The following is a 26675-nucleotide window of genomic DNA, read 5'->3' as shown; positions in this document are numbered from 1 at the left end:
GTACCCGCCCCGGCGGGAGAGCAGCGGCCGGCAGCCGTACCCGCCCCGGCGGTAGGGCAGCCGTACCCGCCCCGGCGGGAGAGCAGCAGCCGTACCCGCCCCGGCGAGAGAGCAGCAGCCGTACCCGCCCCGGCGAGAGAGCAGCAGCCGTACCCACCCGGCGAGAGAGCAGCAGCCGTACCCGCCCCGGCGAGAGAGCAGCAGCCGGTACCCGCCCCGGCGGGAGAGCAGTGGCCGGCAGCCGTGCCTGCCCCGGCGGGAGAGCAGCAGCCGTACCCGCACCGGGGGGAGGGGGGGAAGCAGCGGCTGGCAGCCGTACCCGCCCCAAGGGGGGGGAAGAGCAGCGGACAACAGCCGTACCTGTTCTGTGTTGAGTTGCAATCCTGAGAATTGTGAGCTGGGAGGCCGCCCCCCTCTCCATAAATAAAGTCCAGGCACAATGTGGATGTAATCAGCACGGTTTATTGAGCAGCATAGTTGGTGCATCCTAGTCGGAGTATATGTCTAATACAGAGGGGTAGTTAATGATCAGCTGTGCACTATACAGAGTGAGGCAGGAAGAAGAGGCTTGAAGGTTCTCGGAGGAGGAGGAGGGGGAGGAGGAGGAGGAGGTCCAGTCTGACCCGCAGCTACATAGTCAGTTCCTACAAAACAAAAAGAAAGATGCAAATCAGCGACCTCGGGAGCAACACTCCGACCTTCCACCAGAACTTTCCATTATTCTTAACAGAGGCGGCTCTAGGCTTTGTGAGGCCTTAGGCAAAACTTAACATGGGGCCCCCACTCACGCCCATGATGGGGGAAAAATAATTCAAGGACAAGAGCCTCTTCCCCACAACCCTGGTCGGTGGTTGTGGGGGTCTGCGGACAGGGGGGCTTATCGGAATCTAAAAGCTCCCCTTTAACAAGGCGGCCCCCAGATCCTGCTCTTTAATAACTAAGGGGCGGGGGCCACCCGGTGATGTCACCTGGTGAACCCGCCCCCTTGTGACGTCATTGACTGAGGGCATGCTGGGTCATTGATGTCACAAGGGGTGGTGTCACCGATTTTATTATCGCTGATTGTTAGGGATGCTGGCGGCCCTCCCACTCCTGAGTCAGGGCTCTTAACACTGCCTGAGCACAGCAACGTTAAGGTCCCCTGTCCCTCATCACTAGGGTAATGCATTGGGCAAGTTGGGCGGCCACGATGCCCCTGTGAGTGCGAGGCCTTAGGTGACCGCCTAATTAAAGGGCCGCCTCTGATTTTTAAAGTAGAAGTCAGTCAAATACTATCAGAGCTTGAAACCTGTTCCCAACCACTCTCTACGTCCTATACGAACTACCCTGTAAAGGATAGAGGTCTATACTCACCTATTCGTGATTTTCATGTGATTCAGAATGTCTTCTATAGGGCAACCCATTTACTTCAATGTGCGTTTTTTTTTTTTTTTTTTTACCCGTCCTTTTTTGATGACTGGCTTAGCACAGAGGCGTAACTAGACTCTTCAGGGGCCCCAGTGCAAGAAACCATGATGTGCCCCCCCCCCCTGATTAAGCCGACCCCCCCATTCCATCCGAACCTGGACCTTCCAGTTCTGGGACAGGCCCACCTGGGGTGCACATTCAACATGGTCTGTGACAGCTGATCACAGATAACGGTAAAGGGCCGATCACAGCGGCTCTTCACCATGTAGCTGATCGCATGTAAGCAGACTTGCCAGTTATCGGCAGTCCTTTCCTCCCACACAATGCCACCTATCGGTGCTCCTCGTGTTTACTACTCTGTTGGATTTGTGTCATCTGTTGCAAGTATTGGACTTTGTTTTGTGTTGGAAGTCAATAAAGTTCATCTCTCTGGAAGAATCGGGTTGCTGCAGAAGATTACTTACTTCATTATAATAACTGCTAATTAATTATCTAACCACTCTAGTACATCACTACAAATGCCACCCATCGGTGCTCCTCAATGCCACCCATCGGTGCTCCTCAATGCCACCCATCGGTGCTCATCAATGCCACCTATCGGTGCTCATCAATGCCACCTATCGGTGCTCATCAATGCCACCTATCGGTGCTCATCAATGCCACCTATCGGTGCTCATCAATGCCACCTATCGGTGCTCATCAATGCCACCTATCGGTGCTCATCAATGCTACCTATCGGTGCTCCTCAATGCCACCTATTAGTGCTAATCAATGCCTCAATGCCACCTATCAGTGCTCCTCAATACCACCTTTTGGTGCTCTTCAATGCCACCTATCTTTGCTCATCAATGCCTCAATGTCACCTATCTTTTCTCATTAATGCCACCTATCGGTGCTCCACAGTGCCACCTATCTTTGCTCATCAATGCCACCTATCTTTGCTCATCAATGCCACCTATCAGTGTTAATCAATGCCACCTATCGGTGCTCCTCAATGCCACCTATTAGTGCTAATCAATGCCACCTATTAGTGCTAATCAATGCCACCTATTGGTGCTCCTCAATGCCACCTATTGGTGCTCCTCAATGCCACCTATTGGTGCTCCTCAATGCCACCTATTGGTGCTCCTCAATGCCACCTATTGGTGCTCCTCAATGCCACCTATCGGTGTTAATCAATGCCACCTATCGGTGCTCCTCAATGCCTCCTATTAGTGCTAATCAATGCCTCAATGCCACCTATTGGTGCTCCTCAATGCCACCTATTAGTGCTAATCAATACCACCTATTGGTGCTCCTCAATGCCACCTATCTTTGCTCATCAATGCCACCTATTAGTGCTAATCAATGTGACCTATCGGTGCTCCTCAATACCACCTATTGGTGCTCCTCAATGCCACCTATCTTTGCTCATCAATGCCACCTATTGGTGCTCCTCAATGCCACCTATTAGTGCTAATCAATACCACCTATTGGTGCTCCTCAATGCCACCTATCTTTGCTCATCAATGCCACCTATTAGTGCTAATCAATGCCACCTATCGGTGCTCCTCAATACCACCTATTGGTGCTCCTCAATGCCACCTATCTTTGCTCATCAATGCCACCTATCCGTGTTCCTCAATGCCACCTATCCGTGCTACTCAATGCCACCTATCCGTGCCACTCAATGCCACCTATTAGTGCTAATCAATGCTTTAAGATCCCTCCACCTTTATAGAGTGCTGACGGCCTGGACTGCTATAGAGCCAAGTGTCAGGACCTGGATCTGAACCTGCAACCTATTCTGTGTCTGCCAGTATCTCTTCTTCCCGAGATGCGTGGCAGTTCCCTGCCCGACTCCTTAGACAACCTTGCCATGTGTCTTGTTTCTCGTGAACCTTGAGCTCTTTGCTCCTCCCATGAGCATCTTATGTAAGCCACGCCCTTTACACTTTCTGTTTGCCAGATTATTGTGCTCTCTTCAGCCAATATCTCGCTCTTGAAATTTCTGCCCATTGGGGTCTCTGGTGTCACCCTCAACATCATCAAATTTCTGCCCATCGGGCTCTCTGGTGTCACCCTCAACACTACCACCAGCATCAGGCCCTCTGGTGTCACGCCCAACACCATCACCCCCCCCATTGGACGCTCTAGTGTCACCATCAACACTACCACCTTCATCGGGCTCTCTGGTGACACCCCCCAACACCATAAACCCCCCCATTGGACGCTCTAGTGTCACCATCAACACTACCACCTTCATCGGGCTCTCTGGTGACACCCCCAACACCATAAACCCCCCCCATTGGACGCTCTAGTGTCACCATCAACACTACCACCTTCATCGGGCTCTCTGGTGGCACCCCCATCACAATCACACCCTCCCATTGGTGTCTCTGGTGGCACCAGAGGGCCAGGTTTGATAAAGTGAACATGCGTGGGGGGCCGACCATTTTGCCTGACATTCTTTGAACCATTAAAATTTGGTCTAAGCGTGTTCGTCCGAGCAACCAATACACTACCCAACAAGAATTGTTTGCCTTTGTGTCTGTGTGGTGAAGAGATGAGACCCCCTGTTGACCCCCAATTGCCATGAATGCAGAACTGACCATTGCCAGTAATGCACCCACCATTGCCAGGAATAGGGGCGGACTGACCATTCGGGCACTATGCCACTAGGGGGCCCCATCAGGGTTGCCAGCCTCAGTAAAACCAGGGACAGTATGTAAAAAAAATCTGTGTTTTTTTTTTTTAAATCCCAAGATTATAACTGCCCCGCCTCTTCAGTACCATTTCAGAGTGCGTGTACGTATACTGTGTGGCCTCATAATCTCCTATTGCCCGGGGGCTCCATAATCTCCTATTGCCCGGGGACCCCATGAGTTGTCAGTCCGCCCCTGGCCAGGAATGCAGCATCGACCATTGCCAGTAATGCGCCCACCATTGCCAGGAATGCAGCACCAACCATTGCTAGTAATGCACCTACTATATCCAGGAATGCACCCACCATTGCCAGGAATGCACCCACCATTGTCAGAAATGCAGCACTCACCATTGCCAGGAATGCACTCACCATTGCTAGGAATGCACTCACCCTTGCCAGGATTGCAGCACCGACCATTGCCAGGAATGCACTCACCATTGCCAGGAATGCAGCACTGACCATTGCCAGGAATGCAGCACCCACCGTTGTCATCAGTGCAGCCTTCGAGGGGGTGGGGGGGGGCAGGACGAGAGCCAAAGATTATCTACAGGAGAATCTCCTGTTTACACAGCAGCCTCTTTAATAGAAAGTCCCGCCTCCTTTGATGGACAGAATAGTCGCCCAATGGCAGCGCAGGGGACGGGACTTCCTATTACAGAGGCTGCTGTGTAAACAGGAAGTACTCCTTTTGTGTGCACGGCACTCATCCCGCCTCCTACCTGCCCCTTCCAAGGCAGCCAGCCTTATATATTTTTTGTGGCCCCGGCGCTGGGAGATCGCCGGGGCGGGGGCCACAAAAGATATATATGTTTAGATAACCAGGCGTGCCGTTCAAAACCAGACCGCGATTGGCCCGCGGGCCGGGCTTTGGACATGCCTGGCTTAGACCCTCCTAGAGGGGCAATCCTGAGGACCGTGACCTGGTACTAACAAAGCAAAACCCACCCCCGATATCAGGAGCTTTGGAGAATACTGGGTGGTACTTGGACCCCGCACCCCCTGGTAAGCCCACATCACCCGTCAAGGTTGCTGGTTGGAGGGAGCCTGTCTACTACTATAACTTCTGGTCTCCTGGCCTATAACGGTGACACTAAGAGACTGGACAAGGCGGAGCACAACCCTTACCATGATGGCGTTTACAATGTCGTTGTTGTTGTGTCGGAGCGCCCGCACTGCCTTTGCTCGGGAAACGTTGGCCTGCGCCATCACCAGCTCGATGTCTCTGACTTCCAGTCCGCTCTCGTCAACCTGCAAGTACAAGAGGAATGGTGATAATTCGAGGTGGAACCGCAGTGTAAGCTGGCCCAACGGTTCGAGTTACTTTCACGCCATGCGGGTGCAACGGAGCGCATGCGCGTAGGGCAACGCGTTTCTTTTTTTTTAATGCACGAGGAATCCATTAAAGATATCCCTGACCCTTTTTTTTTAGAATCGCAGCACCATGCGGGTTTGGCACGCACATTAGCAGATATGGGGGGGTGAACAATTAATGGCACCGTCGCGTATCTGCTAACCAATAATATAAGCTCTCCCTATCTCCATTCCTTGGACGACAGAGTACCAGACCCCCTGTTATTGGGCAGGGGTGTAGGCAGGTGCAGTTAGATACTTTGCCACTAGGTGGCTCTATACGAGAATAGTGTCTGGTTAGGCACTAGGTCCCTTTTAGGTAGAGTGCTCTTGCAGTGATGTCATGGGTAAGTCGGCACCCTGTTGTAAGGCAGGTTGGGAGGAGCCCTAGCAGCAGATGGGGCATATGGGCCAAACTCCCCACACCAGCACAGACGTAATCCGCACTTGGAGGCAGTGGCGTCACTAGGGTTGTGTCACCTGGTGCCGTAAAACATGGTGTCACCCCATCAGACTCTCTGGTGTCACCCTCAACACTAGCACCACCATCGGTCCCTCTGGTGTCACTCCCAACACCATTACCCCCCCACCGGGCTCTCTCTCTGGTGGCACCCTCAACACCATCAACCCCCCCATCAGACGCTCTGGTGTCACCCTCATCACTACCACCACCATCGGGCCCTCTGGTGTCACTCCCAACACCATTACCTCCCATTGGGCTCTCTGGTGGCACCCCCAACACATCAACCCCCCCATTGGGCTCTCTGGTGTCACCCTCAACACTAGCACCACAATCGGGCCCTCTGGTGTCACTCCCAACACCATTACCCCCCCATCGGACTCTCTGGTGTCACCCTCAAAACTACCACCACCATCAGGCCCTCTGGTGTCACTCCCAACACCATAACCCCCCCATATCGGGCTCTCTGGTGACACCCCCAACACCATAAACCCCCCATTGGATGCTCTAGTGTCACCATCAATACTACCACCTCCATCGGGCTCTCTGGTGGCACCCTCAACATTGGGCTCTCTGGTGGCACCCCATCACAATTCCCCCCCCCCTCCATTGGGCTCTCTGGTGGCACCCCATCACAATCACCCCCTCCCATTGGTCTCTCTGGTGGCACCCTATCACAATTACCCCCCCCCCATAGGGCTCTCTGGTGACACCCCCAACACCGTCACCCCCCCTCCCATCGGGCTCTCTGGTGTCATCCCCAAGACCACCACCCCCATATGGCTCTCTGGTGTCATCCCCAAGACCACCACCCCCCCATATGGCTCTCTGTCAACCCCCAACACCATGACCCCCCCCATCGGGTCCTCTGGTATCAACCCCAACACCATGACCCCCCCCCATCGGGTTCTCTGGTGTCAACCCCAACACCATGACCCCCCCCCATTGGGCTCTCTGGTGACACCCCCAACACCGTCACCCCCCCTCCCATCGGGCTCTCTGGTGTCATCCCCAAGACCACCACACCCATATGGCTCTCTGGTGTCAACCCCCAACACCATGACCCCCCCCCCCCATCGGGTCCTCTGGTGTCAACCCCAACACCATGACCCCCCATCAGGCTCTCTGGTGTCAACCCCAACACCCCCACCATTGCAGTTGGATATCAGTTATTACTGGATGGTGTCACCCAGGCGCGTGGAGGCCCTGCACAGGGCTGAAGGCAAGAAGGAGTGGACCTGTACTCCAGTAGTCATTCTGTCCCTTAAAGAGGTGGGGCTAAGGTGGATTGCAAAAGGCCTTTTAGGCCAGGTCACAGATCCCTGTGTGAGGCTGCTTCCCTGGAGAGTCCTGGGAGAGATGTACCTAGCAAGAAGGTGACTACAGTCCTGAGAGTATTAATGGCCCCGGGCACAGGAGAGACTGTAAGGGAGGTTGCTGCAGAGGTGCTGCACATGCTTTCACCTGTGACTGCTGCGGACCGTCCACTAAATCTGTTTGACGATGTAATGTTGGGAATGTATGTCCTTGTGATGGCGTTTCCTAAATACCACCAATAAGATGCAGCAAAACTATTTCTTGTGTGGACATTCCTTCCCAGGGCATACAAAGGTTTATGGCCAGGAATGTCGTGTGGAGGCCTCTGGCAAGGAGCAGGACACAAGATGGTGGAGGGTTCAGCCTCAGCAGGTGGGGAACAGTGTGCTAGCAGGACAGGAGCGGGGCTAGGGACTAAAACCAGCCAACCAGGAATCTCCTCTTACAAAGATGTTCTGTAGTTCTTGTACACCTCTGGTCCTAGGGTGATAATGCTACATCTATATGGATTCAGAGCATTGAGTGTTGTCACCCTATTATACAGTGAGGGGAAAAAAGTACGGTGGAACCTCGGATTACGAGCATAATCCGTTCCAAGAGAATGCTCGCAATCCAAAGCCCTTGTGAGCTTCAATGGAAACGAAAATAATTTGTTCCAAATTGGCTTCAATGGCATGCAATACCACCAGGGGCGCCAGAGAGCCTCGGAAACAGCCGGAAAGACCCGAAGACAGCTCGGCAAACCTCAGGAAAGACGTATTTTTTCTGAGTTTTTCCGAACATCGGCTCCGGCGCTCCCCCCCCACCTCAGTCCAAACGCAGTACTGCACTTTGCTTTGGCCTGAATCCTGCTCGTTTCGCGAGACGACACACGCAAACCGAGTTAGGATTTTATCAAAATTCAGCTCTCGTATTGCGGAACGCTCGTTAACCGCATTACTCGCAATCCGAGGTTCCACTGTGTTTGGCCCCTTGCTGATTTTGTACATTTGCCCACTGACAAAGAAATGGTCAGTCTCTGTAATAATGTGAGAGGTGAATAAAGCTTTGGATCCATTCTGGAGATCTATGGTGTGCTGGTGACGTTGTCTCGCTTAAGCCATGAACAAGGGGCATCTTCACAGTGACCTTTAGATGCAGGGCCGATCCTGGGCAGGTGCACGGGGTGCAGCGCACACAGGCGCCACAGAGGTGGGGGCGCTGAAGCGCCAGAGTGCTACCCTTCCGCCTCCTCCTCCTTTTCCTGCCTGTGTGCAGAGGCAGCTCTCCCTGCTGGCAACTGACAGGAGCTGTGTTTCCTGCCCAAGTCCATCCTCCTTCCCTCCTCCTGTCAGAGGAGGAGAGCAAAGCAGCCGGAGACCATAGCGGAAGTCTCTGACCATCTCCTGTATAATATCTGCAGTCTCTGAGCATCTCCTGTAGTATGTCTGCAGTCTCTGACTATCTCCTGTACTATGTCTGCAGTCTCTGATCATCTCCTGTACTATGTCTGCAGTCTCTGACTATCTCCTGTACTATGTCTGCAGTCTCTGACTATCTCCTGTACTATGTCTGTAGTCTCTGAGCATCTCCTGTACTATGTCTGCAGTCTCTGACCATCTCATGTACTGTGTCTGCAGTCTCTGACCATCTCCTGTATCATGTCTGCAGTCTCTGACCATCTCCTGTACTATGTCTGCAGTCTCTGACTATCTCCTGTACTATGTCTGCAGTCTCTGACCATCTCCTGTACTATGTCTGCAGTCTCTGACCATCTCCTGTACTATGTCTGCAGTCTCTGATCATCTCCTGTACTGTGTCTGCAGTCTCTGACCATCTCCTGTATTGTGTCTGCAGTCTCTGATCATCTCCTGTACTGTGTCTGCAGTCCCTGATCATCTCCTGTAGTATGTCTGCAGTCTCTGAGCATCTCCTGTACTATGTCTGCAGTCTCTGACCATCTCCTGTATCATGTCTGCAGTCTCTGAGCATCTCCTGTACTGTGTCTGCAGTCTCTGACCATCTCCTGTACTGTGTCTGCAGTCTCTGACCATCTCCTGTACTGTGTCTGCAGTCTCTGATCATCTCCTGTAGTATGTCTGCATTCTTTGAGCATCTCCTGTACTATGTCTGCAGTCTCTGACCATCTCCTGTACTGTGTCTGCAGTCTCTGACCATCTCCTGTACTGTGTCTGCAGTCTCTGATCATCTCCTGTAGTATGTCTGCATTCTTTGAGCATCTCCTGTACTATGTCTGCAGTCTCTGACCATCTCCTGTACTGTGTCTGCAGTCTCTGACCATCTCCTGTACTGTGTCTGCAGTCTCTGATCATCTCCTGTAGTATGTCTGCATTCTTTGAGCATCTCCTGTACTATGTCTGCAGTCTCTGATCATCTCCTGTACTATGTCTGTAGTCTCTGAGCATCTCCTGTATTATGTCTGCAGTCTCTGATCATCTCCTGTACCATGTCTGCAGTCTCTGATCATCTCCTGTACTATGTCTGCAGTCTCTGACCATCTCCTGTACTATGTCTGCAGTCTCTATCTCCTGTATCATGTCTGCAGTCTCTGAGCATCTCCTGTACTATGTCTGCAGTCTCTATCTCCTGTATCATGTCTGCAGTCTCTGAGCATCTCCTGTATTATGTCTGCAGTCTCTGACCATCTCCTCTATTTAATCTGCAGTCTCTGACCATCTCCTGTACTATGTCTGCAGTCTCTGACCATCTCCTGTATTTAATATGCAGTCTCTGACCATCTCCTGTACTAAGTCTGCAGTCTCTGATCATCTCCTGTACTATGTCTGCAGTCTCTGATCATCTCCTGTACCATGTCTGCAGTCTCTGACCATCTCCTGTATTATGTCTGCAGTCTCTGACCATGTGGGGGCTCCAGAAATATTTCTGCACCCAGGCGTCTGTGACCCTGGGATCAGCCCTGTTTAGATGGAGACTCGATCTCCCGAGAGAGGTGATCGTTATCAGTTTCTTTTCCTCGGTCTCTAGTGGCAGAAGACGTTGACTAGACTTGGGCAGAGACGTTCCTCGCAGAGAGGAGGCCGCGCTCTGTCCATCTCGGGAACGACTTCCGAGGACCATGTGAGGAGTGGAAGAATTATCAGTAGATGTTCTTCTCTGATCCTCACCTCCTCCTCCTCCTCGCTCTCCTCTTTGATGGTCAGGGTCGGGGCGCTCTCCGTGATGAGCGGCGAATGTTCCATCGGGACTTTGAACTTCTCGGCGGCCGCCTTGTGAACTTGCTGTGATAAGTCTTCAATCTGGAAGGAGAAAACAAGGTTAGGAATCCGATTCCTCCGGCCCGTCCAATCAGGACCAGGGCCCCTCTGTTCCCCGGGGCACATTGCAGGTGGCAAACTACGCAGTGGGGTGTCAGCACCCGGGGCAAGGCAAGTTATTTGTGCCCCTCCCAACTCTTGGACTTTGATACCCCCATCCTAATCACCCCCCAGATACCCCCCCACTCTGATAAAACCCCCTCAGATACCCTCCTACTCTGATTATACCCCCACCCTGATCACACACCCCCAGATACCCCCCTACTCTTATCAAACCCCCCCAGATACCCCCCCACCCTAATCACCCCCCAGATACTCCCCCACTCTGATCAAACCCCCCCAGATACCCTCCTACTCTGATTATACCCCCACCCTGATCACACCCCCAGATACCCCCCTACTCTGATTATACCCCCATAGATTCCTCCACTCTGATCACACTCCCAGATCCCCCCACCCTAATCACCCCTCAGATACTCCCCCACCCTGATCACACCCCCAGATACCCTCCTACTCTGATTATACCCCCACCCTGATCACACCCCAGATACTCCCCCACTCTGATCAAACCCCCTCAGATACCCCCCTACTCTGATTATACCCCCACCCTGATCACCCCCCCTAGATACACCCCACTCTTATCAAACCCCCCCAGATACCCCCCACCCTGATCACACCCCAGATACCCCCCTACTCTGATTATACCCCCACCATGATCACACACCCCAGATACCCCCATAGATTCCTCCACTCTGATCACCCCCCCAGATACACCCCAATTCTTATCAAACCCCCCCAGATACCCCCCACCCTAATCACCCCCCAGATACTCCCCCACTCTGATCAAACACCCCCAGATACCCCCCTAGATTCCTCCACTCTGATCACCCACCCTGATCACACCCCCCAGATACCCCATAGATTCCTCCACTCTGATCACCCCCCCCCCAGATACTCCCCCACCCTGATCACAACCCCAGATACCCCCCTAGATTCATTCACTTTGATCACACTCCCAGATCCCCTCCACTCTGACCCCCCCCCCCCAGATACTCCCACTCTGATCACACTCCCAGATACCCCCACTCTGACCACACACCCCAGATACCCCCACTCTGACCACACCCCCAGATACCCCCACTCTGACCACACACCCCAGATACCCCCACTCTGACCACACCCCCAGATACCCCCCCAAGATTCCTCCACTTTGATCACACTCCCAGATCCCCTCACTCTGATTACACCCCCAGATACCCCACCAGATCCCTCCACTCTGATCACACCCCCAGATACCCCACCAGATCCCTCCACTCTGATCACACCCCCAGATACCCCCACTCTGATCACTCCCCCAGACACCCCACCAGGTCCCTCCACTCTGATCACACCCCCAGATACCCCACAAAGTCCCTTCACTCTGATCACACCCCCAGATACCCCACAAAGTCCCTTTACTCTGATCACACCCCCAGATACCCCACAAGGTCCCTTCACTCTGATCACACCCCCAGGTACCTCCACTCTAATCACACACCCCCAGATCCCCCCCCTAGATTCCTCCACTCTGATCTAACCCCCCCCCAGATACCCCCACTCTGATCACACCCCAAGATCCCTCACAAGGTCCCTTCACCCTGATCACACCCCCAGACACCCCATCAGATCCCCCCACTCTGATCACACCCCCCAGATCCCCCCCACTCTGATCACACCCCCCAGATCCCCCCACTCTGATCACACACCCCCCAAACCCCCCCTCTCTGATCACACCCCCAGATCCCCCCACTCTGATCACAACCCCCCCCCCAGATACTCCCACTCTGATCACACCCCCAGATCCCCCACCAGGTCCCTCCACTCTGATCACACACCCCAGTGTCCAGGAAATGACAACCCTTGGGGTAGGGTTCACGGATTGACAGAGTGCCGGCTGGTGAAGATGCATTGCTGAGGCAGCAAGAGCTTTTGCTGACAACCCAGTGCCTTTTCTGTACTGAAATCTCCAGCAGAGTTGTCAGCTACAGAACTCCACCCATCCCCACGCCCCTTCTCTGTTCTATACCATGTCCATAAATTGAACATTTTGTAAGGCAAAACTGTGCTGCTGCATTGACTTCCAAGTGCCCACCCAGCCACTGGATGAAGGAAAGGGGGTTCTTGGGAGATGTAGTTCTGGGGGTGTGTCCAGCAGGGACTGACCTCCCAGCAGCTGCCACTGCAAGTTTTTTTTCAAGCCTGGTGATGGCGTCACAAAGAACGAAAGCCGTTGTGTTCAACAAATGCTGGAGCTCAACTGTAGATCTCCAAATCTATCATTGGTAATAATCCATGGTTTTGCCGATGACACCAAATCAAATGCGTTTCGGCTGCTTGGTCAAAACGCGTTTGCTTTTGTGCCGCTGCGTTAACAATGGACTTTTAACAACAAAGGGCTTTGAAATTCACATTCAAGCTTCAACGTTTTTAGTACTTGGAAATTCAAAAATTCGGAAATTCAAAAAGCCCAATTTTCTGATTTTCACATTTCAGAATTTTCGAATTTCGAATTTTTTTTACATTTTTCGAATTTTCAGATTTTCGAATTTCCCAAAATTTCAATATTCCGAAATTCCGATTTCCAAAATTTCGAATTTCCGATTTTCCGAAATTTCGAATTTCCAAAATTTCAAATTTCTGATAATTCGGTATTCGAAAATTTGCAATTCAGAAGTTCGGAAATTCAAACATTTGGAAATTAGGGAATTCGGAAATTCGAAAATTCCTAAATTCAAATTTTCCGATTTTCACATTTGCGATTTTCCAAAATTCCGATTTTCCAAAATTCAGATTTTCCACAATTTCAAATTTCCGAAATTCCGATACTCCGAAAATTCGGAATTTGAAAATTCGGAAATTTGGAAATTAAAAAATCCAAATTTTCTGATTTTCACATTTCCGATTTTCCAAAATTTCGATTTTCCAAAATTTCGATACTACGAAAATTCAAAAATTCAGAATTCGGAAATTCTGAAATTCAAGATTTTGGAAATCCGAAAAATTCTGAAATTGAAAAATCCTGAAATTTTGCGGAATTAAGAAATGTTCTTGTGGTCACCTTGGCTTCTCCGAATACGATGTAGATGTCGGATGCTGGACTCTTGAAGACGTCCGGCTTGGTGATGACGAATAGGATGTTCTTGGATTTCCGGATGGTGATCCTGGTGACGCCGTGTATCTGCCGGAGACCGAGCTTGGACATGGCCTGGAGAGAGGTGGGGAGGGGAAGGAGAAAATACTTGGTGTCAAAGGAAGACTAGAGGAGCCGGGAGGGGTTGTCGGGGCTTTTTATTACGTTTTGTTTCTCTTTCTCTTCGGCCAATAATATTTGTACGTAGAATTTCCATCTCTACAAACAAGTCAAGCTGTAGATTTGAAGACTGCACACCATTCTCCAGGGTAGAGGGGAACTCTGCAGACTCGGGGGTGGAGGGGAACTCTGCAGACTCGGGGGTGGAGGGGAAATCTGCAGACTCTGAGGTGGAGGGGAACTCTGCAGACTCGGGGGTTGAGGGGAACCCTGCAGACACTGGGGTGGAGGGGAACTCTGCAGACTCGGGGTAGAGGGGAACTCTGCAGACTCTGGGGTGGAGGGGAACTCTGCAGACTCTGGGGTGGAGGGGAACTCTGCAGACTCAGGGGTGGAGGGGAACTCTGCAGACTCAGGGGTGGAGGGGAACTCTGCAGACTCCGGGGTGGAGGGGAACTCTGCAGACTCTGAGGTGGAGGGGAACTCTGCAGACTCTGGGGTGGAGGGGAACTCTGCAGACTCGGGGGTGGAGGGGAACTCTGCAGACTCTGGGGTGGAGGGGAACTCTGCAGACTCTGAGGTAGAGGGGAACTCTGCAGACTTGGGGGTAGAGGGGAACTCTGCAGACTCTGAGGTAGAGGGGAACTCTGCAGACTCAGGGGTGGAGGGGAACTCTGCAGACTCTGAGGTGGAGGGGAACTCTGCAGACTCGGGGGTGGAGGGGAACTCTGTAGACTCGGGGGTGGAGGGGAACTCTGTAGACTCGGGGGTGGAGGGGAACTCTGCAGACTCAGGGGTGGAGGGGAACTCTGCAGACTCGGGGGTAGAGGGGAACTCTGCAGACTCGGGGGTAGAGGGGAACTCTGCAGACTCGGGGGTGGGGGGGAACTCTGCAGACTCTGGGGTGGAGGGGAACTCTGCAGACTCTGGGGTAGAGGGGAACTCTGCAGACTCTGAGGTAGAGGGGAACTCTGCAGACTCGGGGGAAGAGGGGAACTCTGCAGACTCGGAGGTAGAGGGGAACCTCATCATCCTATCTCTATCTCTTCTGTGGATGTTGTTACCGACTCCGCCCCCTGCGCTGCGTCTACAGAATCCCCCTCCCCCAATCTCAGCACAGCCGGCCTCATGAATTATTCACTCACCTTTCTGGCTTTCTTCTCGCTGCGGCTCTGCTTGGCTTTGCTGACGCATTCCTCTCCGGAACCCACACAGTGAGCCAGCTGGTTCTGTGGAGACACAAGGGGGGAGGGGAGATGGATGGTCCCCTGGGGGCCCGTCATTGGAAAAAAAAACGCACAGCGGATCATTGCAATTTTAATGCCTCATCTCTACCCGGCGATACTTCCTCTCCAGACACGATGATCCGTACAGAATATACTTCCACTTTCCTGGAATACCCAGAATGCATCATCGAGGCGACATGGACTCCCAGATTATTATTTTTCGTTGTTTTCTACTTATCCACAAAATTACGTTCCATTCAACGCAAATACCGCGCTACATAAAAAATTGCAACCACCACATTTTTATTCTATAGGGTCTTGGCTAAAAAAAAAATATATATATATTTGTGTGTGCTTTTTGTAGGTTGTACTCCAGTGTTTGCTTTATTAAAGGGGGTCCTGGTGCTTTTGGCTATTTATGATCCCTACTGGTCCTCTATTTATTGGACAGATCGGTGTTCCACCCGGTAAAGTGATTGCGCCGTACCTGGCTGGACGATGTCCTGGGCTCACTCATGTCTGGCTCCTCCAGTTCAGGGAGGGAGTCGTCGTTGCTTTCCGTGTCATTACACGAGCCTGTGGTGCCAAACACAGAGGAGAGGATATTAGTGAATGATATCGTCCTGGACCTACACTTCCGTCTGCCGTATGATCTACCTGTGTCATGCGAGAGTCACCCATACATGGGTAGGCGGAGGAGACACCAGAGATTGTTGATCCAGGGAATATCCGATTGCCGAGGAAAAGATGATCCGCACTCCGGTCGTTGCTCTTTAGAAAAAATTTGTCATCGCAAATGCGAACAGTTGACGTGTTTCAGCCTATAAGGCCTTAGTCATAACCTTGTGGTTATGACTAAGGCCTTATAGGCTGAAACAGGTCAACTGTTCTTATTTGCGATGACGATTTTTTTTTAAAGAGCAACGACCGGAGTGCGGATCATCTTTTCCTCATTACTCTACTAAGCCAGCGACTGTGGATCGAGCACCGGGGATCTCTGCTTTCTATGTGATGTATGGGTAGTAGCACTGACTTCTTTGTTAATATCCGATTGCCTCCTGGGGGATCAATTTTTTTTTGCCGCTGGACCCCGTCTTGGTACCAGACTGCCTATTTAAGTAACAGAACCGAGCGAGGAAGGATGGTCTTCAGCTGTTACTCTGCAACTTGGACCTTTCCCATTGTTGGCCTGGCCTGCTTTTGGACTTGTCTAGGATCCGCCTTTTGCTATTGACTTGTCTCTGTTGATTCCCAGGTTTGACCTCGCTAGTTCCTGAGCATGGCTTGTCTCTGCTGTTTCCTATTTTTGACCTTGGTCAGTTTACGACCACAACTTGTCTCTGCTGATTCCCAGTTTTTACCTCGGCCAGTTCCTGACCCTTGGCTTGTCTCTGCTGATTCCCAGTTTTGACCTCTGCTAGTTCCTGACCCTTGGCTTGTCTCTGCTGATTCCCAGTTTTGACCTCTGCTTGTTCCTGACCCTTGGCTTGTCTCTGTTGACTCCCTGTTTTGACCTTGACTAGTTCCTGACCCTTGGCTTGTCTCTGTTGATTCCCAGTTTTGACCTCGGCTAGTTCCTGACCCTTGGCTTGTCTCTGTTGATTCCTAGGTTTGACCTCGCTAGTTCCTGACCCTTGGCTTGTCTCTGCTGATTCCCAGTTTTGACCTTGGCTAGTTCCTGACCCTTGGCTTGTCTCTGCTGATTACCATTTTTAAACCTCTGCTAGTTCCTGACCCTTGGCTTGTCTCTGCTGATTCACGGTTTTTGACCTTGGCTAGTTCCTGACCACTTCTTTTCATTGCTTAGTCCCTGTTTTTGGCCTTGGCTAGTTCCTGACCCTTGGCTTGTCTCTGCTGATTCCCAGTTTTGACCTCTGCTTGTTCCTGACCCTTGGCTTATCTCTGCTGATTCCCAGTTTTGACCTTGGCTAGTTACTGACCTTGGCTTGTCTCTGTTGATTCCCAGTTTTGACCTCTGCTAGTTCCTGACCCTTGGCTTGTCTCTGCTGATTCACAGTTTTGACCTCTGCTTGTTCCTGACCCTTGGCTTGTCTCTGCTGATTCCCAGTTTTGACCTCGGCTAGTACCTGACCCTTGGCTTGTCTCTGCTGATTCACGGTTTTTGACCTTGGCTAGTTCCTGACCACTTCTTTTCATTGCTTAGTCCCTGTTTTTGGCCTCGGCTAGTTCCTGACCACAGCTTGTTGCTGATGATTTACAGTTTTTGACCTCAGCTAGTTCCTGATCCTTTGCTTGTCTCTGCTGATTCCCAGTTTTGACCTCAGCTAGTTACTGACCCTTGGCTTATCTCTGTTGATTCCCAGTTTTGACCTTGGCTAGTTCCTGACCATTGACTTGTCTCTGCTGATTCCCAGTTTTGACCTCTACTAGTTACTGACCCTTGGCTTGTCTCTGCTGATTCACAGTTTTGACCTCTGCTAGTTCCTGACCCTTGGCTTGTCTCTGTTGATTCACAGTTTTGACCTCTGCTAGTTCCTGACCCTTGGCTTGTCTCTGTTGATTCCCAGTGTTGACCTTGGCTAGTCCCTGACACTTGGATTATCTCTGTTGATTCCCAGTCTTGACCTCGGCTAGTCCCTGACCCTTGGCTTGTCTCTGCTGATTCCCAGTTTTGACCTCGGCTAGTTCCTGACCACAGCTTGTCTCTGCTGATTCCTGGTTTTGACTTCAGCTAGTTCCTTACCATGACTTGTCTCTACTGATTCCCTGGTTTGACTTTGGCTTGCCTCCTGACTACGACTCTGCTACCCTGTCTGCCGTCTGTCTCCTTGGCTACCGACCACTACCTGTCCAGACTATGCTTCCAGCCTGTGGTGTGTTCTAGTGTACTGGTCAGCTGCCTTCCAGTCTATCTCTTCCTGGAGACAGTCCTAACAGCCAAACCTGCTTCCAGAAGGGCCTGGACATCCGGACCCTGTGCCACTCTGTGCCCTCCCATTCTGTATACTACACTTCAGGGGTGTACGGGAAGCCTTCTTGTCATCTCAGCCTCTAGCCAGGTACATGATACAAGTACTGGCTCACAATCGGCATTCCAATTCACCCCAAAGGTGTTCAGTAGGGTTGAGGTCAGGGTTCTGTGCAGGACACAAGTTCCTTCACACCAAACTCATAAAAACAAAGGCCCAGATTCACAAAGACTTACGACGGCGTATCTCCAGATACGCCGTCGTAAGTCCGAATGGCCGCCGTCGTATCTCTGCACCTGATTCATAGAATCAGTTACGCATAGATTTGGCCAAGATACGAGCGGCGTAAGTCTCCTACGCTGTTGTATCTTGGGTTGCAATAATCATGCTGGCCGCTAGGTGGCGCTTTCTTGATTTCCGCGTTGAATATGTAAATGAGCAAGATACGCTGATTCACGAACGTATGCATGCCCGTCGCAATTAGTTACGCCATTTACGTAACACATACGCCGGCGTAAAGATAAAGCTGGTCTCTAGGTGGCGCAGCCCATGCAAAATATGGACGTCGGGAACAAGCGTGTCTTTTTACGTCGTTTGCGTAAGTCGTACGCGAATAGGGCTGTGCGTAAGTTACGTTCACGTCACAGGCATTGAGCCGACATATCTTTGGGCTTAATACGACGTGATACTGAGCATGCCTGCGCAATGCGCCGTTCGTTCGGCCATGCATCTACATGGGGTCAAGCCTCTTTAAATACAACACGCCCCCTACCAGCCTACTTTGAATTAAGCGCGCTTACGCCGGCCTATTTACGCTACTCCGCCGTAACTTAGGACGCAAGTGCTTTGTGAATACAGCACTCGCCTCTCTAAGTTGCTGCAGCGTAGCGTAAATACGATACACTACGCCCGCACAACGTAGAGCGGCCGTACGTGAAGTCTTTATGGAGTTGGCTTTGTACACAGAGGACAATTGTCTACAACAGGGGTCCTCAAACTAAGGCCCGCGGGCCGGATCCGGCCCGCCAGTGTGATTTACCTGGCCCGCGGACTGCCCCATTAATATCACAGCAATCCCCCTCCCCTCTGCTACTTTTTATCACACAAGATGAGAAACATGACAGGTCCGGACAAAAGGCGGGTTTTTTGAGTTAAGCAGCAGGGCGGTTTCAGCAATCAAACACCTGCCTTTCACTAGCAAAGCCCTGCTCCTTTGTCCGGATTTGCCATGCTTTGCGTCTTGTGTGATTGAGGTAGCAGAGAGGCGGAGTGCTGGGATGTTATAGAAGGGGCAGCAGTGTAATATCGATGGGGGGATCTGTGATAGGGTGGGAGATTTGTGATAGGGAGGCCTGTTATGGGGGGCTATGTGAGGAGAGGAGTTTGTGTTGGGTGGGCTTTGTGATGGGGGGGAAGTCTGTGATGGGGAGGATCTGATATGGGGGCTTTTTGATGGGGGAAATCTGTGATGGAGAGGAGTCTGTGATGGGGGATCTGTTATGGGGGGGGGGGGGTCTATGATGGGGTGGTCTGTTATTGAGGGCTTTGTGATGGAGAGGAGTTTTTGTTGGGGGGCTTTATGATGGGGAGGATCTGTTATGGGTTTTTTTTTGATGGAGAGGAGTTTGTGGTGGGGGGTAGGTTATTGGGGGCTTTGCGATATAGAGGAGTTTGTGTTGGGGGGCTTTGTGATGGAGAGAAATTTGTGTTGGGAGGGCTTGTGATGGGGGGCCTAATATGGGGGAATCTGATGGGGGAGGAATCTGTAATGGGGTGGTTCCGTGATGAGGGGGGTCTGTGTTGTGGAGGGGTTCTGTGATGAGGGGAGTCTGTGAAATACTAATATGTTTATTAAAATTGTTCTTTATTTTAAATATTGTATTGTTTTTTTTCCCTGTTTTTTTAAACTATAGTCCGGCCCCCCAACAGTCTGAGGGACCGTGAACTGGCCCCCTGTTTAAAAAGTTTGAGGACCCCTGGTCTACAATGTCTTTGTATGTTGTAGTTTTACCAGTACCCTTCACTGGTAACAGCTGAACCCCATCATTTGAAGGGGGTCCCACCTACTTTGGGTCATGTAGGTAAAGTGTGATGGTCCGGTGTGCACAAAGTGTTGGCCATACAATGTCTCCGAGGGGCAGAAATAAGGAAATTGGCTGCACAGAGGTCATCTAAGGACCACAAACATTGTCTAGTCCTAACCTCATTTTTCTGTGGGCCCCCCCATCCCCAATCCCTGGGTGGGTTGTGTTACCTCTATGACTCAACATTTCACAGCCGCGCTGCCTCAGGAGCGGTTTGGTGACGCCCAGAAGTGTCACCTCCGATGTGTCCCTTAGGAGAGGCATCTCTTGGCCCCGGGAGGTCAGCTCGCTGTCGCTGGATGAACTGGGCTCAGATGGGGGGCAGGTCAGTTGGATTTTCTTTCCCACTTTCTCTTGGAGTGGAATGACTCGGGGGCACCGGCTAGTCACCGGGGTCTCTGAGCTTTGGAGGGCGGCAGTAGAGCTGCTTTCTGGAACCGCTGATATATAAAAAAAAAATGACAAAAGGGATAATTGTGTTACTTTCATCTAGCACGTTCAAGATCTTCTGGACAGTTAATACAGAGTATCCTAAAAAAAAAAAAAAATTCCTATTGTTCAGAATTGACATGCAGCATATGTGTGTTGTGGGGCGCCGGACACATGTATTCCAATGGGTTTTTTTTTTTTTTTTGAAGCACGTGATTAGAGCCAGATGCTCTAATAGGCTTTAAAAAAGGGTGGGCTCGGGGCGCAGAGCACTGTGCCCTGATCCCACCTAGTTGTGTGACAATAGTGAATGAATATTCGCTATTATCACACTGATTCTCCTCCTGGCCAATCGGGAAGTGGGTCATGAGGAGGAGAAGCAAGCTCATTGTCCTAGGAGAAGAAGGAGGGAGGAGGAGGAGGGAGGAGACACATGGCCATCATGTTACAGGGGAGGAAGACGAGTCTTACTGATTCTCCTCCCAACCAATCAGGAAGCGGGTCCTGAGACCCATTTCCTCGATTGGCCGAAAGGAGAAGGAGGGAGGAGACGCACGGCCGTCGTGATACAGGGGAGGAAGACGAGACTGCCAAGACGCAGGGGAAGCCGCCGCCAGTGCCATAGATGGGGTAAGTACAGAACTGGTATCCGACCCGACCACCGGGGGGGGGGGGGTTTTGTGTGGGGGACCCACGGGGTGTCTGTGGGGGCATTGTTTGCCGCCCCCTCCCACCAAAAATAAAATAAAAGATCTGCATGCAGTAACAAGTTTTTCAGACGTTCAGAAGTGCGCATTGCTTGGTATAATCGGGATCTGATTATCTGACAGGCAGGGTTGCCAACCTTTCCAAGGTGAAATTTACTGACATGACACCAAAAATTTACTGACTGAGACAATTTTTTTACTGCCATGACACTAGAAGTTTAATGACTGAGACCATTTTTTTTTCTGCCGTGACACATAAAAATTACTGGCAGAGAACTTTTTTACTGACATGACAGAAAAAAAAAATGCTGACGGAGCCAAATTTTTACTGACAGTTCAAAAAGTTCACCAAAATTACCATTTTACATGAAAGTCAGGTTAATATAACCCAGAACAGTTTCCCCTTACATCATAGTCTGCAGGTTTCTCCTTTATGTTGCAAGAGGGAACTCTGTGGGCCCTGAAGAAAAAGGGAACACTGCGGACTCTGGTGTAAAGGAAAAATCCTAAGGTCCACAGAGCTCCCCTTAACGCCACAGTCCAAAAAGTTCTCCCTTACATTGGAGTGCACAGAGTTCCCCTCTATATCAGAGTCTGCAGGGTTCCCCCTTTACAGTGCAAGGGGGGAACTGTATGAACTCTGATGTAAAGGGAAACTCTGATGTAAAGGGAAACTCTGATGTAGAGGGAAACTCTGATGTAAAGGGAAACTCTGATGTAGAGGGGAACGCTGATGTAAAAGGAAAAGTTCTCCCTTACATTAAAGTGCACAGAGTTCCCCTCTATATGAGAGTCTGCAGGGTCCTACTTAAAAGTGCAAGATGGAACTCTATGAACCCTGATGTAAAGGAGAAAGCTGTGGACTCTGCTGTAAAGGAGAACCCTAAGGTCCACAGAGCTCCCCTTTACATCACAGTCAACAGAGTTCTCCTTTATGTCACAGTCCACAAAGGTCCCCCTTACATTAAAGTGCACAGAGTTCCCCTCTATATGAGAGTCTGCAGGGTCCTACTTAAAAGTGCAAGATGGAACTCTATGAACTCTATGAATCCTGATGTAAAGGGGAACGCTGATGTAAAGGGGAAAGCTGTGGACTCTGCTGTAAAGGAGAACCCTAAGGTCCACAGAGCCCCCCTTAACATCACAGTCAACAGAATTCCCCATTACATTCCAGTCCACAAAGTTCTCCCTAACATCAGAGTGCACAGAGTTCCCCTCTATGTCAGAGTCTGCAGGGTTCCCCCTTTACAGTGCAGGGGGAAACTCTATGAGCTCTATGAACCCTGATGTAAAGGGAAACTCTGATGTAAAGGGGAACGCTGCGGACTCTGGTGTAAAGGAGAACCCTAAGGTCCACAGAGCTCCCCTTAACATCACAGTCAACAGAGTTCCCCTTTACATCAGACTCCACAGAGTTCCCCTTTACATCACAGTCCACAAAGTTCTCCTTTACATCAGAGTGCACAGAGTTCCCCTCTATATCAGAGTCTGCAGGGTTTCCCCCTTACAGTGCAAGGGGGAAATCTATGAACCCTGATGTAAAGGGAAACTTTGATGTAAAGGGGAACGCTGCGGACTCTGGTATAAAAGGGAGCTCTAAAGTAAGGTTGTCTCGGATCACCGGAGCCCCCACTACATTATGGTCCGCGGCGTTCCTCTTTACATCAGAGTTCCCAGTTACGTCAGGGTCAGCAGAGTTCTCCTTTGTACTGTAAGGGAGAATCCTGCAGACTCTGATGGAAAGGGGAACTCTGAGGTCCCTGATATAAGGGAGAACCACAGACTACCTTCTACAGAGTGAATACACTAAGGTAAGGGGGGGTTACTGATAAAAGTTTGAAACCTTTATATCAGTGTCCCCCCCCCCTTACCTTAGTGTATTCACGTCCCCTTGCATCACTGACCCCCCCATAGACTTTGTGTGGCCTGGCTGGAGGCTGGAGCTGTCACTGACCCCCCCATAGACTCTGTGTGGCCTGGCTGGAGGCTGGAGCTGTCACTGACCCCCCCGATAGACTCTGTGAGGCCTGGCTGGAGGCTGGAGCTGTCACTGACCCCCCGATAGACTCTGTGTGGCCTGGCTGGAGGCTGGAGCTGTCACTGACCCCCCATAGACTCTGTGTGGCCTGGCTGGAGGCTGGAGCTGTCACTGACCCCCCCCCCATAGACTTTGTGTGGCCTGGCTGGAGGCTGGAGCTGTCACTGACCTCCCCATGGACTTTGTGTGGCCTGGCTGGAGGCTGGAGCTGTCACTGACCCCCCCATAGACTTTGTGTGGCCTGGCTGGAGGCTGGAGCTGTCACTGACCCCCCCATAGACTTTGTGTGGCCTGGCTGGAGGCTGGAGCTGTCACTGACCCCCCCCCCCCATAGACTTTGTGTGGCCTGGCTGGAGGCTGGAGCTGTCACTGACCCCCCCATAGACTCTGTGTGGCCTGGCTGGAGGCTGGAGCTGTCACTGACCCCCCCCATAGACTCTGTGTGGCCTGGCTGGAGGCTGGAGCTGTCACTGACCCCCCCATAGACTCTGTGTGGCCTGGCTGGAGGCTGGAGCTGTCACTGACCCCCCCGATAGACTCTGTGTGGCCTGGCTGGAGGCTGGAGCTGTCACTGACCCCCCCCCCCCCCATAGACTCTGTGTGGCCTGGCTGGAGGCTGGAGCTGTCACTGACCCCCCCATAGACTTTGTGTGGCCTGGCTGGAGGCTGGAGTTGTCACTGACCCCCCCATAGACTTTGTGTGGCCTGGCTGGAGGCTGGAGCTGTCACTGACCCCCCCCCATAGACTTTGTGTGGCCTGGCTGGAGGCTGGAGCTGTCACTGAGCCCCCCCCCCGATAGACTTTGTGTGGCCTGGCTGGAGGCTGGAGCTGTCACTGACCCCCCATAGACTCTGTGTGGCCTGGCTGGAGGCTGGAGCTGTCACTGACCCCCCCCCCATAGACTCTGTGTGGCCTGGCTGGAGGCTGGAGCTGTCACTGACCCCCCCCCATAGACTTTGTGTGGCCTGGCTGGAGGCTGGAGCTGTCACTGACCCCCCCGATAGACTTTGTGTGGTCTGGCTGGAGCTGTCACTGACCCCCCCGATAAACTTTGTGTGGCCTGGCTGGAGGCTGGAGCTGTCACTGCCCCCCCCCCCATAGACTTTGTGTGGCCTGGCTGGAGGCTGGAGCTGTCACTGTCCCCCCCATAGACTCTGTGTGGCCTGGCTGGAGGCTGGAGCTGTGACTGACCCCCCGATAGACTTTGTGTGGCCTGGCTGGAGGCTGGAGCTGTCACTGACACCCCCATAGACTTTGTGTGGCCTGGCTGGAGGCTGGAGCTGTCACTGACCCCCCCATAGACTTTGTGTGGCCTGGCTGGAGGCTGGAGCTGTCACTGACCCCCCCCATAGACTTTGTGAGGCCTGGCTGGAGGCTGGAGCTGTCACTGACCCCCCCCCCCCCCATAGACTTTGTGTGGCCTGGCTGGAGGCTGGAGCTGTCACTGACCCCCCAATAGACTCTGTGTGGCCTGGCTGGAGGCTGGAGCTGTCACTGACCCCCCCCCATAGACTCTGTGTGGCCTGGCTGGAGGCTGGAGCTGTCACTGACCCCCCCATAGACTTTGTGTGGCCTGGCTGGAGGCTGGAGCTGTCACTGACCCCCCCCCCATAGACTTTGTGTGGCCTGGCTGGAGCTGTCACTGACCCCCCCCCATAGACTTTGTGTGGCCTGGCTGGAGGCTGGAGCTGTCACTGACCTCCCCATGGACTTTGTGTGGCCTGGCTGGAGGCTGGAGCTGTCACTGACCCCCCGATAGACTCTGTGTGGCCTGGCTGGAGGCTGGAGCTGTCACTGACCCCCCCATAGACTTTGTGTGGCCTGGCTGGAGGCTGGAGCTGTCACTGACCCCCCCATAGACTTTGTGTGGCCTGGCTGGAGCTGTCATCACTGACCCCCCCCCCATAGACTTTGTGTGGCCTGGCTGGAGGCTGGAGCTGTCACTGACCCCCCCCCCCATAGACTTTGTGTGGCCTGGCTGGAGGCTGGAGCTGTCACTGACCCCCCCCATAGGCTTTGTGTGGCCTGGCTGGAGGCTGGAGCTGTCACTGACCCCCCCCCCCCATAGAGACTCTGTGTGGCCTGGCTGTAGCTGTCACTGACCCCCCCATAGACTCTGTGTGGCCTGGCTGGAGGCTGGAGCTGTCACTGACCCCCCCATAGACTTTGTGTGGCCTGGCTGGAGGCTGGAGCTGTCACTGACCCCCCATAGACTTTGTGTGGCCTGGCTGGAGGCTGGAGCTGTCACTGACCCCCCCCCCCCATAGACTTAGTGTGGCCTGGCTGGAGGCTGGAGCTGTCACTGACCCCCCCATGGACTTTGTGTGGCCTGGCTGGAGGCTGGAGCTGTCACTGCCCCCCCCCCCCCATAGACTTTGTGTGGCCTGGCTGGAGGCTGGAGCTGTCACTGACCCCCCGATAGACTTTGTGTGGCCTGGCTGGAGGCTGGAGCTGTCACTGACCCCCCCCATAGACTCTGTGTGGCCTGGCTGGAGGCTGGAGCTGTCACTGACCCCCCCCCTATAGACTTAGTGTGGCCTGGCTGGAGGCTGGAGCTGTCACTGACCCCCCCATGGACTTTGTGTGGCCTGGCTGGAGGCTGGAGCTGTCACTGACCCCCCCCCCCCCCATAGACTTTGTGTGGCCTGGCTGGAGGCTGGAGCTGTCACTGACCCCCCCCATAGACTTTGTGTGGCCTGGCTGGAGGCTGGAGCTGTCACTGACCCCCCCCCCATAGACTTTGTGTGGCCTGGCTGGAGGCTGGAGCTGTCACTGACCCCCCCATAGACTTTGTGTGGCCTGGCTGGAGGCTGGAGCTGTCACTGACCCCCCGATAGACTTTGTGTGGCCTGGCTGGAGGCTGGAGCTGTCACTGACCCCCCCCATAGACTCTGTGTGGCCTGGCTGGAGGCTGGAGCTGTCACTGACCCCCCCCCTATAGACTTTGTGTGGCCTGGCTGGAGGCTGGAGCTGTCACTGACCCCCCCCATAGACTCTGTGTGGCCTGGCTGGAGGCTGGAGCTGTCACTGACCCCCCCCCTATAGACTTTGTGTGGCCTGGCTGGAGGCTGGAGCTGTCACTGACCCCCCGATAGACTTTGTGTGGCCTGGCTGGAGGCTGGAGCTGTCACTGACCCCCCGATAGACTTTGTGTGGCCTGGCTGGAGGCTGGAGCTGTCACTGACCCCCCCCATAGACTCTGTGTGGCCTGGCTGGAGGCTGGAGCTGTCACTGACCCCCCCATAGACTCTGTGTGGCCTGGCTGGAGCTGTCACTGACCCCCCCATAGACTCTGTGTGGCCTGGCTGGAGGCTGGAGCTGTCACTGACCCCCCCCATAGACTCTGTGTGGCCTGGCTGGAGGCTGGAGCTGTCACTGACCCCCCCCCCCCCTATAGACTTTGTGTGGCCTGGCTGGAGGCTGGAGCTGTCACTGACCCCCCCCCCCCCATAGACTTTGTGTGGCCTGGCTGGAGG

At 52.8% G+C, this 26675-nt stretch overlaps 1 protein-coding gene across 4 annotated transcripts in view; it reads right to left on the bottom strand.

Moving 5' to 3' along the window:
* Nucleotides 1–440: 440 nt before the first annotated feature.
* The window catches only part of LOC120941697, a 51032-nt gene continuing 24797 nt past the window's right edge, over nt 441–26675 (bottom strand). For 2 of the 4 annotated variants that reach the window (XM_040355254.1, XM_040355252.1), the window contains 7 exons: nt 20195–20464; nt 15498–15586; nt 14930–15052; nt 13593–13739; nt 10346–10477; nt 5219–5341; nt 441–644 (listed from right to left, as the gene is read on the bottom strand). In XM_040355254.1, coding sequence (XP_040211188.1) covers nt 630–644; nt 5219–5341; nt 10346–10477; nt 13593–13739; nt 14930–15052; nt 15498–15586; nt 20195–20464 — 899 coding nt within the window. In that variant the 3' untranslated portion in view covers nt 441–629. The remainder of the gene's footprint in view (nt 645–5218; nt 5342–10345; nt 10478–13592; nt 13740–14929; nt 15053–15497; nt 15587–20194; nt 20465–26675) is intronic. The other 2 variants (XM_040355253.1, XM_040355255.1) reach the window with 2 other exon arrangements.

This window comes from Rana temporaria, chromosome 5, assembly GCF_905171775.1.
Source record: "Rana temporaria chromosome 5, aRanTem1.1, whole genome shotgun sequence".
Taxonomy (NCBI): domain Eukaryota; kingdom Metazoa; phylum Chordata; class Amphibia; order Anura; family Ranidae; genus Rana; species Rana temporaria.
This window is presented reverse-complemented; position numbering and strand designations above follow the sequence as displayed.